Genomic DNA, 14,741 nt, shown 5'->3' with positions numbered 1-14,741 from the left:
CATTGCCTGAAAATGTCTGATTTATTTGTTCACTTGTTTGTTGTCTGGCTACCCCACTATAATTCAAGTTGGAAAGGCAGGGACCTTGTTGATTTTTTTCACCGATCCATCCCGGGTATCTACAATAGCACCTGGTATGCAGTTAGTCACAATAAATATTTACTGGATGGATGTATGGATGGATGGATGGATGGATGGATGGATGAACAAATGAATATGTAGATTTCATTGATGTTATAAATCTGGGGAGATGAAGTCTTGAATATAGAATGTAAGAACTAGAAGGGCTCTTAGAAATGGCCCAATTCAGCCTTTCATTTTACATTTTACATTTACATTTATCAAGCTAATCTGGGGCCAGAAAAGTGAGTATCCTGCCCAGGATTACACAGCTTATAGCTGGGACATGATTCCAGGGTTAGCTACACCATGTTGCCTTTCTTCTGGAAACAAGTACACACAAATATACAATCAAGCATAAAAGACACCTCCTCAAGTAGGATGTCAGATTCTAATGAAAATTATCTGTCTGAGCTTTAAAGAAACAGGTTCTTTACCTATAAATGTCCACTAGGTTCATAAAACTTGTTAAGATGGTTGATGATTCTCTGGAGAGGGGAGGACAGGTTTAAACCTGATTGATTATCTGGATCCTCCAGAGTGAACAGTCGCTAAGTTTGCCCAACAGAGGGCCAGGACAGGGGCCGCTGGGCCAACAATTGTTCTAACACACCGAAACGTCTCATAACCACAGCATGTTAGAGATTTGTGATATAAACACCATGCTATATCCTCTAGCATTTAATGCACTCCTAAAAACACAAATAAGAAAATGTTCTCTTGACTCCTGGGGTGATTAGTTTTAAAATCTGATTATTAAGTCTTAGTTTTTGTCTTGCTACCGTATCTGTTTACTCCTTGCTGGTACTCCTAGATTCCGAGTCCTCGAGAGAACAGGTGCTGGATCTTCTTCGTCGCACGACTACCGTGTCTACAGGCTGCAGTCTTCCCAACAAAGGCTCAAACCTGTGAACTGCTACTATGATTTTTATAACATAACTGTTGTATCAATAGGCTAATGTTTTCAAGAGTAAAACCAGAGTCTTAGTGCTGGGTGACTTTTTCAGGTTTTCACATTTTTTAAATGATAAGAGCATTTGCATCTTCTTCTTAAAAGGCTGTTAAGAAAATCTCTGAAGAAAAGGTCATTCACCTGAGAATTGCGCTATGGTTCAGAACTTTATTTGCAAGTTGATTCTTTGAATATCTAAACTATTTCATTTCTTCAGTATGAGATGGTCTTGCTGGAACCATCCTGCCAGGACTCTTTGTAAGCAGTTGTATTCTCCCAGTTGAAAAGCTTTTGGCAAAAACCCACACCACGCGGCAGGGTGCAAGACAAATCAGCAATTCAACTTGACTCTCCTTAATTCAGACTGCTAACCACAAACCTCCACAAAGGCCTCAGAGTCGCAGAGAGATAAGATCTCCTGAGTTCGCAATTACTGATAGTGCTTATTAAACACGTTTTCTGTAATCCAACAATGATAAGCTTTAGCTTAGCACAGCACATGAATGTAGCATAAGAGGAGAAATTTTAAAAATTGCAATATTTATATTAGGTTCTTGTTACATTTGATCTTTTACGAAGAAATTGTGGCATTTAAAAAATGTGCTTTCTACCACTTTTTTCACCTTTCATAAAAGCAATGTCATTTCTTTTGAGTCTACTAGCTAAAATTTTTAGAGTCCTGATTAGTAGACTTTTATATATGCATCATTTTTATATTCACATTGTTTTTCAAAGCCATCCCTACTATAAAGAAGCGATGGAAATTTGCAGGAAGGGTAGGCAAAATAAACCCAACCCAAATTCTTAACACTTGAAGAAAAGAAAGCCAAAAAATGTGAAGAAAAGTAAGGAGAAAGTCAAAAAGCCAAGAGTATATACACACGCATATACATTAAAGGAGTAAATTGTTTTGACTCTCCAGGAAGCTCTGTAGGGAAGATAAAACAACCGTTGGTCCTCTAAGTGTATATAATAAGAAAAATGGAAAATTGATTTTCTTCTAGTAAAAACTGATTTTCTTCATGAAAATGGAAAAATCTCAGAGGTGTTATAAAACTTTGTAGCACTATTCCCGAAGTAATTAATTTTCAAACAAGTTACTTTGCCAGTTATTTCATTGCCATTAATTTGAAACTGTCCTACTAGGGAAATCACAGGATACAAAATAAACCCAACTCTCTTCCACAGAGGGGGAGGGGTGGGCATTCTATCAGTACCCACGAATATCCATGTTACTTCCCGTCCTTCAGCTGCTATGCACAGCCCTTTGGGCACATAGACAGGGTGTTCACTGGCTGAACCTGTTTACTTTGAGGCTTCGGCTCTCATCTGTACTCCAGCAACCTACGTCTTTCTCTCAAGCCCACCTCTCCCCTTGTCTCTAGGGGATATTTCCAACGTCCCGTCAACATCTCTATCAGGATATTCCCTGACACACGAAGAGAAACATTTCCAAACTGAATTCAATATTCACTCGCAAACCCACACCTCTTCCTCTAAAGGAGTCACTAGTCTGACCCTTGGAACCTCAGAGTCTTCCTCATTTCTCCCCGTCTCTGACTCTCCTGATCCAATTGGTCACCAAGTCCAGTTGACTCTTGCTCAAGGATATGTCTTCAATTCAATTGCTTTTCTCCACTCCCATTGCCAGTCTAGGACCTTTTCATGTCTTCTGTCAACTGTGGAAGCATCTTCTTGACTGGCCTTCTCAACAGCAGTCTTTCCCCTCCAAGTCCATCCTCAATGCTGCTCCCAAAAAAGGTGTTTCTAAAAAGCATTTCACTCTCCAGCCTAAAAGTCTCCATTAAATTGTTTATGATTTGAAAAATCAATTTTCTTGGCATGACACAAAATCTTTTCACAATCTCATGGACCATGGTTCAAGCCATACTGAACTTTTTGGCGATTCTTTTCACATTCTTACTTCTGTTTCCTTAGACTAGGATATCCAATTGCTCCTTTATCTGCCTAGAAACCCCCATTCATTCTTTAAGAATCATTTTAAATTAGTCCCTGAGGCCCCTAGACAAAGACTCCTATCTCTATGTTCTCAATAATACTTTGCTTACATCAGTATATTTATAATGCATTATGAAAGCTTAGATCACTATTATTTTTGTCTATCTTTCTCACTTAACTGTGAACTTCACAAGGATAAGGACTACATGGTCACCTAAATAATCCCAGGACCTAGAACATGTTAGAAGCTCAATAATATTAAATAAATGAATGTGTAGAAGAATTTGGGGGCTGAGCACGGTTGGTCCATGTCCTGCAATGCACTGAGGAAAGGAGCAAGAAAAGCAGAGCAAGAGAGCCTGCTTACTGAATGTTGGAGAACACTTGCTTCGCAGTCCGAAGGCAAATTCTCCAACTGAGTGACGTTCAGCCAGTTCTCTGAAGCCCCATAGCTCTGGAAGCTATGTAAACATCTAAGCTTTCAAAAGCTTCCAAAAAAGTAATAATAACAATCACAAGCATTGTAATTACAAGCATTGAGTGTTTCTTATGTTTTGAGTACTGTGTTAAATGCATTACATGCAATATCTCATTTGATGTCTATAACTGCCTTTTAAGCCACATTTCTTATTTTTAGCCCTGTTTTACAGGTGAGGAAACTGAGACTTGAATAACTGGCCCAAGGTTATAGAGCCAATATGTGGTGGAGCCATAATTTGAACTTAGACAATCTGAGACCAGAGTCCACACTGTTTAAAAGCCTCTTAGTACGTTAAGCTGGATTTGGAAGTTATTTGTGGATATTTCTTTTCCTTCAAGATGTACTGGGTATATAATTATCCCAAATACTTAAAGTAGTACTCACATTCATGCCATATATGTATTCTGTGATTGAAAGGGTTATCATACATCAAAAAATATATCAAATAATTTCTTAGATATGACAATACATTGTGCTTAACACACCGATTTCCCTCAACATCCTCGTCCATCAACCACTGTGTGTTGAGCTGCCCTGTGTATCAGCACCTGCAACACAGTGGGGTCCTTGCTCCAACAAGGTCTAAATTCTTAATGATTATTCTGTAACTTACCTGCCTTTAGAAATGTAAAAATATGGATTCACATACACATGAAACTTTCATCATACATAAATAAGTACAAACAGGAGCTGGATGAGGTTTTTGCTTTGGATCTAGACAGGACGAAATGAACAGAACTCTAACTGTGAGCGCAGGAGAGGTTGTATTTGTTGTTGCTGTCGTTCGTGAATGGATTTTTTTGATGCTGGGCTGGAGGAGGATATAAACGATGTCTACAAAAAGTTCGATTTCTCAAACTCAAAAAGTTACATTTAAATGATCTTTAATTGCTTGTTGAAAGTGCCACGTCTATGTCAACACGACTCAGACAAACAGAAGATTCTCTCGGAACCAGTGGTTGACTGAATCAAAACTCTCTGAGTCTGTCACCCTCCTTAAGGACAACCTGTTTCTTCTTAGCTTTTCCTCAAGACAAGCAGACACAGGCCTGAGTATGCTGTGCACGACCCAGGGGAGGTTCACCCCCTCAATTTCTGACTCTCTTTAATCTTACAAATCTTGGTCTGTTCTGATCAATCTTACAGGCCAAACCAGTGAAAAAAAAATTTTTAACTAACAGCTTTCATTTGTATTCCATATTCTCTACATACTTCAGTTCCACTTTCCAAAATATAATTTTGAATTTTTATAAAAAGGTTTCAAATGCCAAAATTCTTCTTTTACTTACAATGACCAAAAATAACTATTTGATAGACCCAATTTATTATAACAGCAGTGGCACAGAGATGCTATTTATGGAGCAAAGGTAGTCTTGGGGGGGGGGGTATTCAAGGCTACAAATGGTTTTTTAAATATTTTTTTAAATTCACAAAGTCCAATAAATCTTTTTCCATACAAATTCATATACTTGGGATAAGGAGGTTGCATAAATTGGGGGTTTTGCTCAGTTTACAACTGTGACTACTGAGGCCAATTTTTTTAGGTCAAATAAGTCCATGGATCTTACAGTGAGCAAAGCTAAGATGAGAATTAAGGGCCTCCCTATGCACCTACATTCTGTTTCTACCAAGAAATGGGAAATGCTGTTAGTAATTTACAAACTATGATATTCCATTTCATCTGAGGGAGTTGTTGACAGCAGTGGCAAGTTATGAAAGCCATTTTGTTCACTAATGATGAAAGAACAAGTGATTTAAGATTTTACATAGGAATAATAGACATTTCTAGAAAAAAGGAAAAAAGACAAAGAAAAAGATATAATTAATTAAACTACTGGGAGAAAACTATCCCTGATATTTAAAAAACAACAACAAAACCCCACTTAGGGCAGCAGATTGGAAGGTCTTACTCAGCCCCAAGCAATGCCCGTGGAAACACTCACAGAACCAGGCCAACCCTGTTGGAATTCCTGAATCCCAAGATTGAAATGAATAGCCTACAAGATTCTAGAGAATTTAAGTTACTTACAAAGGAATGAGAATCAGACTAGCACAGAGCTCATCCTCTGTAATCCTAGAGGCAAGCAGACGATGAGTGAAGACCCACAGACTATTCAGAGAACAGCCAACACTCCAGGATCCTATCCCCAGAAAAGGCATCAGTCTCCCATCAGTGAAAGCAAGACGTCTTTACTCATGCTGGGATTCAGAGAGTTTGGGGTCTCTGAAGAAAATAATGGAAATCTGATCATTGGCTCAGAACAGAGATCACAAGACAGGAACAGATGGCAAGAAGCATGCTGAAAACAGGTGAAGTAAATGTGAAGAATCCTTGAAACAGGAGAGAAATACTGTAAAAGGAAATCTAGCAATGACTAAAGGTTTTCAGTTATTTTAACAAAACCCTCGTGTGGGGCAGGGATGTGCTAACGGGCCAACACGGGAGAAGGAAGGAAAGAACATTCCTACTTCCTCATGTCAAAGGGAGGGGCGTGGGTATCAGGCAAGGGCATTGTCATTATTCATTTTAATACAATAATAAATAAATAGACATTCTGTTAAGATGCTCTGAACGTGATAATGACTTAGTCAATTAAGAAGTGTGGTCAACCTTCTAAATTACGGAGGGAAAGAGGGGAGTTAACAGAAACTTCATCATACCAACAAACATAAAAGAGAAAAAAGAGGATACTACAACAGAGGAAAATAAATAGAAGTAAACATCATATTGAAGGGATAAAATCAATAAGGCTTACCATGCTGAGTGAGAATGACCTAAATTCCTCTACCAAAAGAAAAGATTGACAATTTGGATTTGTTTAAATCCAGTTGAATACTTGAAGGGGGTACTGGGAGGGGTCAAAGGTCAGCAAGCCCCACAGACTCCTCTCTGAGCTCTGGGGAGGGACCAGTACTGGAGACACCAAAGGCTGTTTTTCCTGAGGTGGCGGAATTCAGGAATCCCTGCTTTGGTGCCTTGGTGACAAAAGCATGGCTCAAAATGAGCCTGAAGGTTGTCCTCCCAGCTTCCTCCCAGAACACATCAGGAGACATGCACATTTATTAAGCACCATCTGACATCCATCATTCCCACTCCACTGCTTTCAAAGCGGTCATTCTAAAACAAGAATTTATCAGGTCACCGCATGGTCCCCATGGACCATAAGGTCGAGAAAGAGCGTCTTCTAAATGCAATGAGAGGTTCACATTTTCCCCAGGTTCTTTCACAATGAGGAGCCTCCTATTGTTCCAGAGTCATTAAAAGAAGGCAGCTTTGTTAAACTTTACATTGAGATCAAGAGAAGACTGAGGATCACCATGATTTCCAACCTCAACTCACCAGCCAAGTAACAAAACTGGTCAGAATTTCTGTCTTTTGAGATTTACGTTTCATCTGTGCCACGCCACCACGGTGTAGAAAGAAGGTAGATATTGGAGTCAGGCACATTTGAGTTCTAATCCTGGTTCTGCCATGAATTATGCAACAAATCACTTAGCCTTCCCTGGTCTGAGATCCTTCAAACATTAACTGAAGGTGACAATGCCTGCCTTTCTGTGGAATGAGAAAGGCTACACAGTCGGCAGGATTAGAAATAAGCAAGTGCTCAGTTTACCTTGTGTTTAGAGCTTTTAAAAACGGTAGTTGCTGGATAAATGCCTGGCAAAGATATTTTTCATTTGAAGATTGTTAGTGTATTTACCGTCAATGTTTAGCCATTCGTGCCTCAACTATGCCACCTGTCAACGGGAAAACAGCCTGTCACGGTTTTCTGTGTGATGAGAGTGAACACTGGTTTTATTCCATTAGAATCTAAGACGAATATCATTCCAGAAGCACAATTTATTCATCAGCTTAGTCTGGTGACTTGAAATGATTCAACCTAGGCTGCATCCATCCTTCCTCGGAAATAACAGCTGTGCTAATTCAGATCTCCCGGGCGCAATATCGCCGCCACCAGCGTTCTCATGGCTTTGGCACGTCAGGATGACTTTTAGCAGTACAGACAAATCCTTCAATGGCTTGTACCAATGTGTTTGGAAGAAAATCCAAAGCCTTCACACAGCCCACACAGTCTGATTGCTCTGGCCTCTACATTTCTTTCCAACCTCATCTTGCGCCATCCCCAACCCCTCCCTCTCTGTGCTCAGGCACATCCTCTTTCTCGAAGTTCCCTGACCTTCCTTCATTCCCTCCTGCCACAGGCGCTTACTCTTCTCATGGTATGGAATGTTCTTCCCTCCCTCACGCCCTTCTCCCCATCCACTCCTACTTGTTCTTCAAATCTCAGCTCAAGTACCGCTTTGACAGGAAAGACTTCAATGAGCCCTGCTCCCCAACCCCACCTCCACACCCACCAGTCTAGACAGGCTTCTTTGTGGCATCCTCTCAAAGAACTGAGTTCTGCCTGTAATTACTATTAATTCATGGGATTGGTTGATTAATCATTCTGTTAGCTTCGTGAGAGCAGGGACTGGCCTGATTTTGCTCATCAGTGTACCTGCAGCGGCTACCTCAGTGCCTCCTGCCCGGCGAGTGCTTGGTGCTGCATGAAGGAACGGAGAAGTGAATGAATGAATGAATACAAATTCTGACACTAGTCATTTGTTGTTCATGCTGCTAAAGGCCTTCACTGGGTTGTAGAAAAGGCCCAGTTAAACAATGAAGTAGCCCGGAACTGCCCTTGGGCCTTATTAAAAGCAGACACTTACTCCTCATTCGTCTTTACTTAAGAGCATCTGAGCCACCTGGAGCCACCACAAGATCAAACATCTGAGCAATCTGCTTTTGTTTTTTATTTCTTTGGAGAGAAAAATAAAGTCTATTTCTTTGTACCACTGCAAAATTTATCTCAAGATAAGATCATTCACTTTTAGTGTTAAAAGAACTTACCAATTAAATATAATTTAAATTCATTTTTCTCAGCCTCAAGAACATGGCTCAGAGTAAAAGATAAAATGAAAGTAATACGAAAATGTACCAAGTAAGAAGCAACAGAAGCATGTATATTAATTTGGTTGTAGGTGGCCTTATGGAAATTGTTCAAATAGAGCCCGATCTATACCATCTGAGAGACAATCCAGGACTTCAGAATATTTTTTTTTTAACATCCGTAGGGGCCTAGGGAGTATTTTAACATCACCCACTGGTGTTGAAAAAACTCTGTGGCAGCCCAGGCACTTCTGACAACAGACCACCCAGAGAAGATTAAAATCAAAATCTGTCTTTTCAAAGCCCTTCTGTTTTATTTTCTCCTTCGGAAAGAATTCCCAGCCCAAATGCCAGGACTATTTAATTTTCATTCTGTTGACACGAGTCCTCTTTCTCCGCGAACAGCAAGCCACGCTTCTACTTCATCCACTAAAGGTGACTCCCAGCTGGTAATTTAAAATTTTAATGGTTTTATGAAACATTTTCTTCTTCTTAAAACACAGAATCAAAGGCAGCAACGCAAACTCAATGCCATCAACAGTGACGTGGGCGACAAACGCCCTTAGCCATGCTGCTTGGGCTCTTCTGTAATTGTTCCTACTTCCAACAAAGAAAAAATTCTATTTGATGCCTAATTTTTCTACTTTTGATTTTTCCTAATGTTCCCTTGAATTAGAACTTAATAAGAGATATTCAATAGGCCACTTACCTGTGAGAGCTTCAACTTGGAAGCAGAAGAGAAAGAAATAGCAGAGGTTTGACTTCATGTTTACCAGAAACAAACACAGCCTTCTTCTCCAGTGCTCAAAGCTGACAGCAGATTCATGCTCTCGGTTGTTTTCTATTTGCCAGAAAGGAAGTGGGTTTGTGGGGGTTGACGTAGTGTCACACTTACCATCAAGTCAAGGAGACGTCTCCTAATTGATGTCGCCCGCTCTCTGGAGGCATTATTGCTCATGGGAGTTAAGCTTAATCCATGGATTGCTGATGATTTTGAAAACGGAGAAAAACTTTACCCTCATTCTGGTTCCAACAAAACAAGTGAGGGACAATGCCTCTTCTTTTCAGAACCACCCTCCTTCTCTGACTCAACAGTTATTGGAGATCGCAGCACCTAAAAATAGCCACAGCATGAATAACACCTATTTGACACATTTTTATCATATGCTGTTTGCTCCAGAGATAGAAAGGCTTTGAAATAAGATAAGAAATAAATGAAATTATTACAGAAATTGAAATGAAGATATCTGAAAGAGGAGGGCCACAGGAATCTGAGAAATAGTATTTACGTGGCATTCATTGCAGATTACGACTTCCCAAATGATGGAGTCAGTTTTAATCTAACCTAGACCCTGCTCTGCACATTACAGCAGGGTCTGTAGAAACCAGAGATTCTGCACCTACAGCCTCAGATGAAAGCAAGAAAGTCGAAAGGCCTGCCCAAGTTCGCTGATTCCCTGCGGGAGAGAGAGCAGACAATCACAACAGTAATCATAATATAAATAATTACCTTTATATGTACACAAATGTTTTATATGAAATAATACATGTTAATTTATGTATAAAATTAAGTGTAAAATGATATATAATTTATTTAACATGTACAAAATATAATATAAATGTAACTAATACTAATTACATTTATATTGTTTCACATGTATTTAAGTGGGTTATTTGTGTATATAGATTTATACTATGTTTTATACGTGTATTAATTCATTTAATCCTCTTGACCACCCTATGAGATGAGGACTACTAATCTCCCCATTTTACAGATGAGGAAAACTGAGGCACAGAGTGGAAAGTACCTGGCCCAAGTCATTTCATTAGTAAGTGGCGGCACCAAGATTTGGAGAGCCCCACTCCACGGTCCTCACTCTTAACCAAGCAAGTGGAACCATTTATGCCAAGGCCTCCTGAGCCTTCCATCCGGAGGTCTGACCCAGCTTCCAGGATGCTGGATCCAGGCTGGGTTCCTGGGGAATTACAGGGCAGGACCAACTCTCAGCCCATAGAGGTGACATCCAGGTGAAAAGCTGAAATTGGCTGGGCAGGACCACCAAGGTGTCAGTCTAAAATGTCCAGGCTCTGAGCAGCATCCAGGTTTGGGGCTACGGAACAGCAATCAGGACTTCAGGGTCAGAGCCACAGGGTCCAAAGGCAGGTCGGCGGCTGGTCCTCCACAGCTCCCCCAGCAGCTGAGGCTTCCCCAGTTTCCTGTCAGGGCGCCTGGGCCTCAGGAGCGGGTGGGAAAGAGGCTATTAGAGGTATGGAGCTAGCTTGAGCAGTACAGACTGGGCTGTCAGGATCCCTGGGAAGCTGCCACCCCAGTTTCCTCACTCTCCCTTCCACTGGGCCCCCTGATGCTTCTGGAGGAGATGCCTCTAGACCCACTGACGTCGTCCTGCAGTCCTCTTCCATCGAAGAGACAGGCAGGCAGTGGAGGATAACTGCCTTTCTCGGATCTGGTTGTGACCTAGCTCGGGAACTCAGCATGGAGAGCTTTCACCTCCTTGATAAAAGTTGCCATGAGTCGTAGAGGTGGCCGCAGTTCTGCAAAGGAAAAGAGGGCAGGACCCTGATAATGAGCATTTACTGAGTACATGCTGTGTGCCAGACCCTGGGCCTCACACGGTTGATCTCACCCAGCTGTCACAGCTACTCTAGGAGGTAGATCCCATTATTATTCCCGTTCCACAGATGAGGAAACCGAGAGTCAGAGAGACGAAGTAAGGAGCCCAAGATCACACCGCTGCAAAGTGATGGAGCCAGGTCAGACCCAGAGGACGAGACTCTGAATTCCACACTCTCAATGACCATACTTTCTAGTCTTCATTTATCTGTCCAGAAATTACTGGTAACACAATTTTTTGGCCTCATATTTTGGTGAAAGAAGCTGACTTAGGTCCTAGATGAAGTTCCAAAATATCTGAATGCAAAAGAGATTTCCTAATAAAATTTGGTGCCATGTTTCTACCCCAAGGGAAGAAAAGTTACACAAGCTATGGTTGGGTTGTGTGTTGTTATTTGATATGAATCTGTCTGCTTTTCCCCAAGCCCCACACTTCTCTGTTTGAACGACGTTCGGTGGTAACTGATCTTCAAGCTGAGCAGACCTCGCTCCCATGCAAATCGTGCCTCGTGTGAAAGACCCTGAATGAGCTCCTTCGCTGCCTCCTCTTCTCACAATCTCAGCTAAGAGTACCATTAATTGTGGTTTTAAATATTCAGAACAGCTTTTCACGGGCCTGGAAAATAAACTGGGCAAAAATTTCCATTGCCCCCCACAGGAAGTACTTTTTGCTTTTATTTTTTTTCATTTTTTCATTCCATGACTTAAGAGGCTTTTGATTTGTGTGCGCAGATGCCTGGTGTAGGGGAGGGGAATGGAAAGTCTGTTACATGAAAAGTGGGATGTTTATGATCACTAGCCTTGCGGGCGCCCAGGTTCATGATGCTGCGCACGTTGCTGCCTTTTCTCAGCTCCCACAGGTGAATATCTTCCTTTTGCTTTGCTTGAAACTTACTGAAAGCACCGTTTACGTGTGTAGGGGCCATTGAGTCCAAATGATGGGGTTAAGAACACCCCCAAAGCATCTGTGCTTCCCCTGAACTTGGCTTGCCAATCTGAAACAGAAAGGCGCTGACGGAGGCGGCTTCTTCCCGATCAGACTTGTTTCTCCTGGGACCTGCCCCATGCTGCTGGGTGGCACCACCATCCAGTCACTTCACCAGCCGGGAACCTGCATCTCGGCCCTCTCCACTCACCACTAATTCACCAATTTTGTCCCACCTCCTAGCTGACACCGTGTCTTTTTTCTCCCCCTCTTGCCAGGGTCACTGCCTTCCATCAGTGCCTCCAGCATTTCTCTCCTGGTCTTTCTGTCCCTTCTCTTGTCCCACTTCCATCTGTCTCCACACTACAACCTGAGTAAGTCATCTTTGTAAAATGTAAATCGTGTTCCTCTCTGCTTCCCTGCCTGACACCCTCTGTGTCTTCCTGCGGGTCTAAGACAAGGCCCAAACCCCGCACCGCACAAGACCCTTTAGAGCGGGGCTCCACTCAGCCTCATCTCTGGCCACGTTTGTTCTCCTTCCTCCTGCGCTAAGTGTTTCAGCCATACTGAATGACGTGGCGTTCCCTAAATTCCCCATCTAACTCCTCCTCAAACCAAGCGCCAAGAGCCTCTGCTTGTCCCCCCTTCCCTTCCTCACCACCCCAGCCTCCCGTCTTCTGCAGAAATCCTTCCATTATTCACACCTGTGCTGACCCCCCATCAGCTCATCAAAGAAACCCCTCCTGCTCTGTTCACTCACTGCCAAGTGCTTCCATAACTAGGGTCCACTGGGTGGCTCTTCTGCCTCCTCCTAAAGCCCTGGGTTCCCCCATCCAGGATGGCCTGTTGGCTTTCTTGTGGCCCCTATGGACTGTGAGCACACCAGAACAAGGACTGAAGGCTTCTTCCCACAGCCGTGTCTGCAATGCCCAACGCCGTGCCCGGGGCACAGCAGATGCTTCCTACTTGTTGAATGGATGAGTGTTTGAAGAACCCTTGACTTTCGAAGGAACCCTATTACCTCAAGAACAATCACCAAGTAACACTTTGCTCTTTGAACCAAAATGGGAGGGCAGAAAACTATCGAGATACATCCGTATTTCATATTGAAATTAATTCAATAAATATAAGAATTCATCATCCTGATTTCTCTCTTATCTGATCGTTTGTCTATCCCTAATGGTCAAACAAAAGAACATTCCATTTTAACAGCCAAATAATATTTTCTCATTTAAAAGTTATTAATCCATTTCTAAAGCCCATAAACTAATTGCACATTTCCATGAATGGTCAAAAAAATCACCATGAAAATGTGCCTATAAAGTGATACGATTGATATTTTTAACAAAAGTACACCAACTTAGTCACTTTGGCAGCAAGGCCTTCATTCTGATGACAGTGCCATTGCTGAAAACGTCAGAAAGCACGTCCCTGATGCATTTCCTCCAGCTTCTGCAGCATCTGGATCCCTCAGTCCTCTCCTTCCTCTAGCTCTTTCCCCTCCGTTTATAAACATGCTAGAATCTCTCCAGTTTACTTATTCATTTTTTGGTGAGGAAGATTGGCCCTGAGCTAACATCTATGCCAGTCCTCCTCTATTTTGTAGGTGGGACGCCACCACAGCATGGCTTGATGAGCAGTGTGTAGGTACGTGCCCAGGATCCGAGCCCACTGAAGCTGAGCATGCGAACTTAACCACTACGCTACGAGGCTGGCTCCTAGAATCTCTCCAATCAACACATAGAAACACATTTCCTCAGACCTTGCCAGCCCGCCATCTACTTTTCTCTCTTCTCTCTCAGCCTCTACCCTTCACTGCTTCCTAGTTGTTCCTCAGTGCACTGCAGACTGGTTTCTGTCTCTGTCATTCCAGGGAAGCTGTGTTCCCTAAGCCCGCCGGAGTCCACACTGCCATCTCCAGCCAAGGCTCACTACCCCTCCCTCCCTCAGCCTCTCTGAATCATCCGATGCTATACTTACTTTATGTCGATGTTATACTTACCTTTTCTCGAAACAGTATCATCCATTCCTGACAGAGTTACCAGAAGGAAGAGCCATTCTGCTTGCTTTAGGTTACTTCGTATGCCTCTCCTCTGATCTGTTCTGAGTTGTATTTAAAATCTAACTCTCATGAGGAAAGCGTTGTCCTCCTAATTTCTAACACTTCATTGAGGCCCCTGTGTGGTCTTCACGTGTCAGAATCATAGCTCTCTGCTGTTTAACTCCCATCTTTCAGACCCCTTCCAGCTTGGCCTTCTCTGCCAGTTCTAATTCCTCTCTCCTCCTAAATGTTGAAGCTGTTGTTCTCAGAACTTACGCTTCAATCCTCTGCTTTCCTTGTTCTATATACTCTTCCTGAGTGATCAAGTAGAAAATGCCATTTGTTAATCAAAAAATTAAATGGGCTAAAACACCAAAGCTATTTTTTTGTATGACTCTTAACCTGATCCTGAAAGCTATTCCAAAAATGTCTTGACCCATAATGGCATTGTTGAAATGAATACACAATCTTTCCCAAAAGATTAAAGCTCAAAAAAGACTCACAAGCTTATATGCATACAGAGGTCAGGCAGATAGAACAAATGAATGAAGTGGACCTGGTATAAGGCAATAGGGAGTAGGGACTGGGGCAAAGTGGAGAGCCCATGGGAGAAGCAGACAATCAGATCCAGCTGTACATTGCCAAAGGGGAATATGAGTCTAATATAGCTATATCTTCTGATTTTTTCCAAATAAATATGA

At 42.1% G+C, this 14,741-nt stretch overlaps 1 protein-coding gene across 5 annotated transcripts in view; it reads right to left on the bottom strand.

Moving 5' to 3' along the window:
* ICOS (inducible T cell costimulator) overlaps nucleotides 1-9,449 on the bottom strand; it is a 36,748-nt gene extending 27,299 nt beyond the window's left edge. For 2 of the 5 annotated variants that reach the window (XM_070508436.1, XM_014836392.3), the window contains exon 1: nucleotides 9,152-9,305. In XM_070508436.1, the coding sequence (XP_070364537.1) occupies nucleotides 9,152-9,209 (58 nt within the window). In that variant the 5' untranslated portion in view covers nucleotides 9,210-9,305. Of the gene's footprint in view, nucleotides 1-8,011; nucleotides 8,057-9,151; nucleotides 9,306-9,337 lie in introns of those variants that run through there. The other 3 variants (XM_070508435.1, XM_014836391.3, XM_070508437.1) reach the window with 3 other exon arrangements.
* Nucleotides 9,450-14,741: the final 5,292 nt, after the last annotated feature.

The sequence above is a fragment of the Equus asinus genome, chromosome 4 (genome assembly GCF_041296235.1).
Source record: "Equus asinus isolate D_3611 breed Donkey chromosome 4, EquAss-T2T_v2, whole genome shotgun sequence".
Lineage (NCBI taxonomy): Eukaryota > Metazoa > Chordata > Mammalia > Perissodactyla > Equidae > Equus > Equus asinus.
The sequence above is the reverse complement of the archived record's forward strand: the minus strand, read 5'-3'. Positions and strand labels throughout refer to the sequence as shown.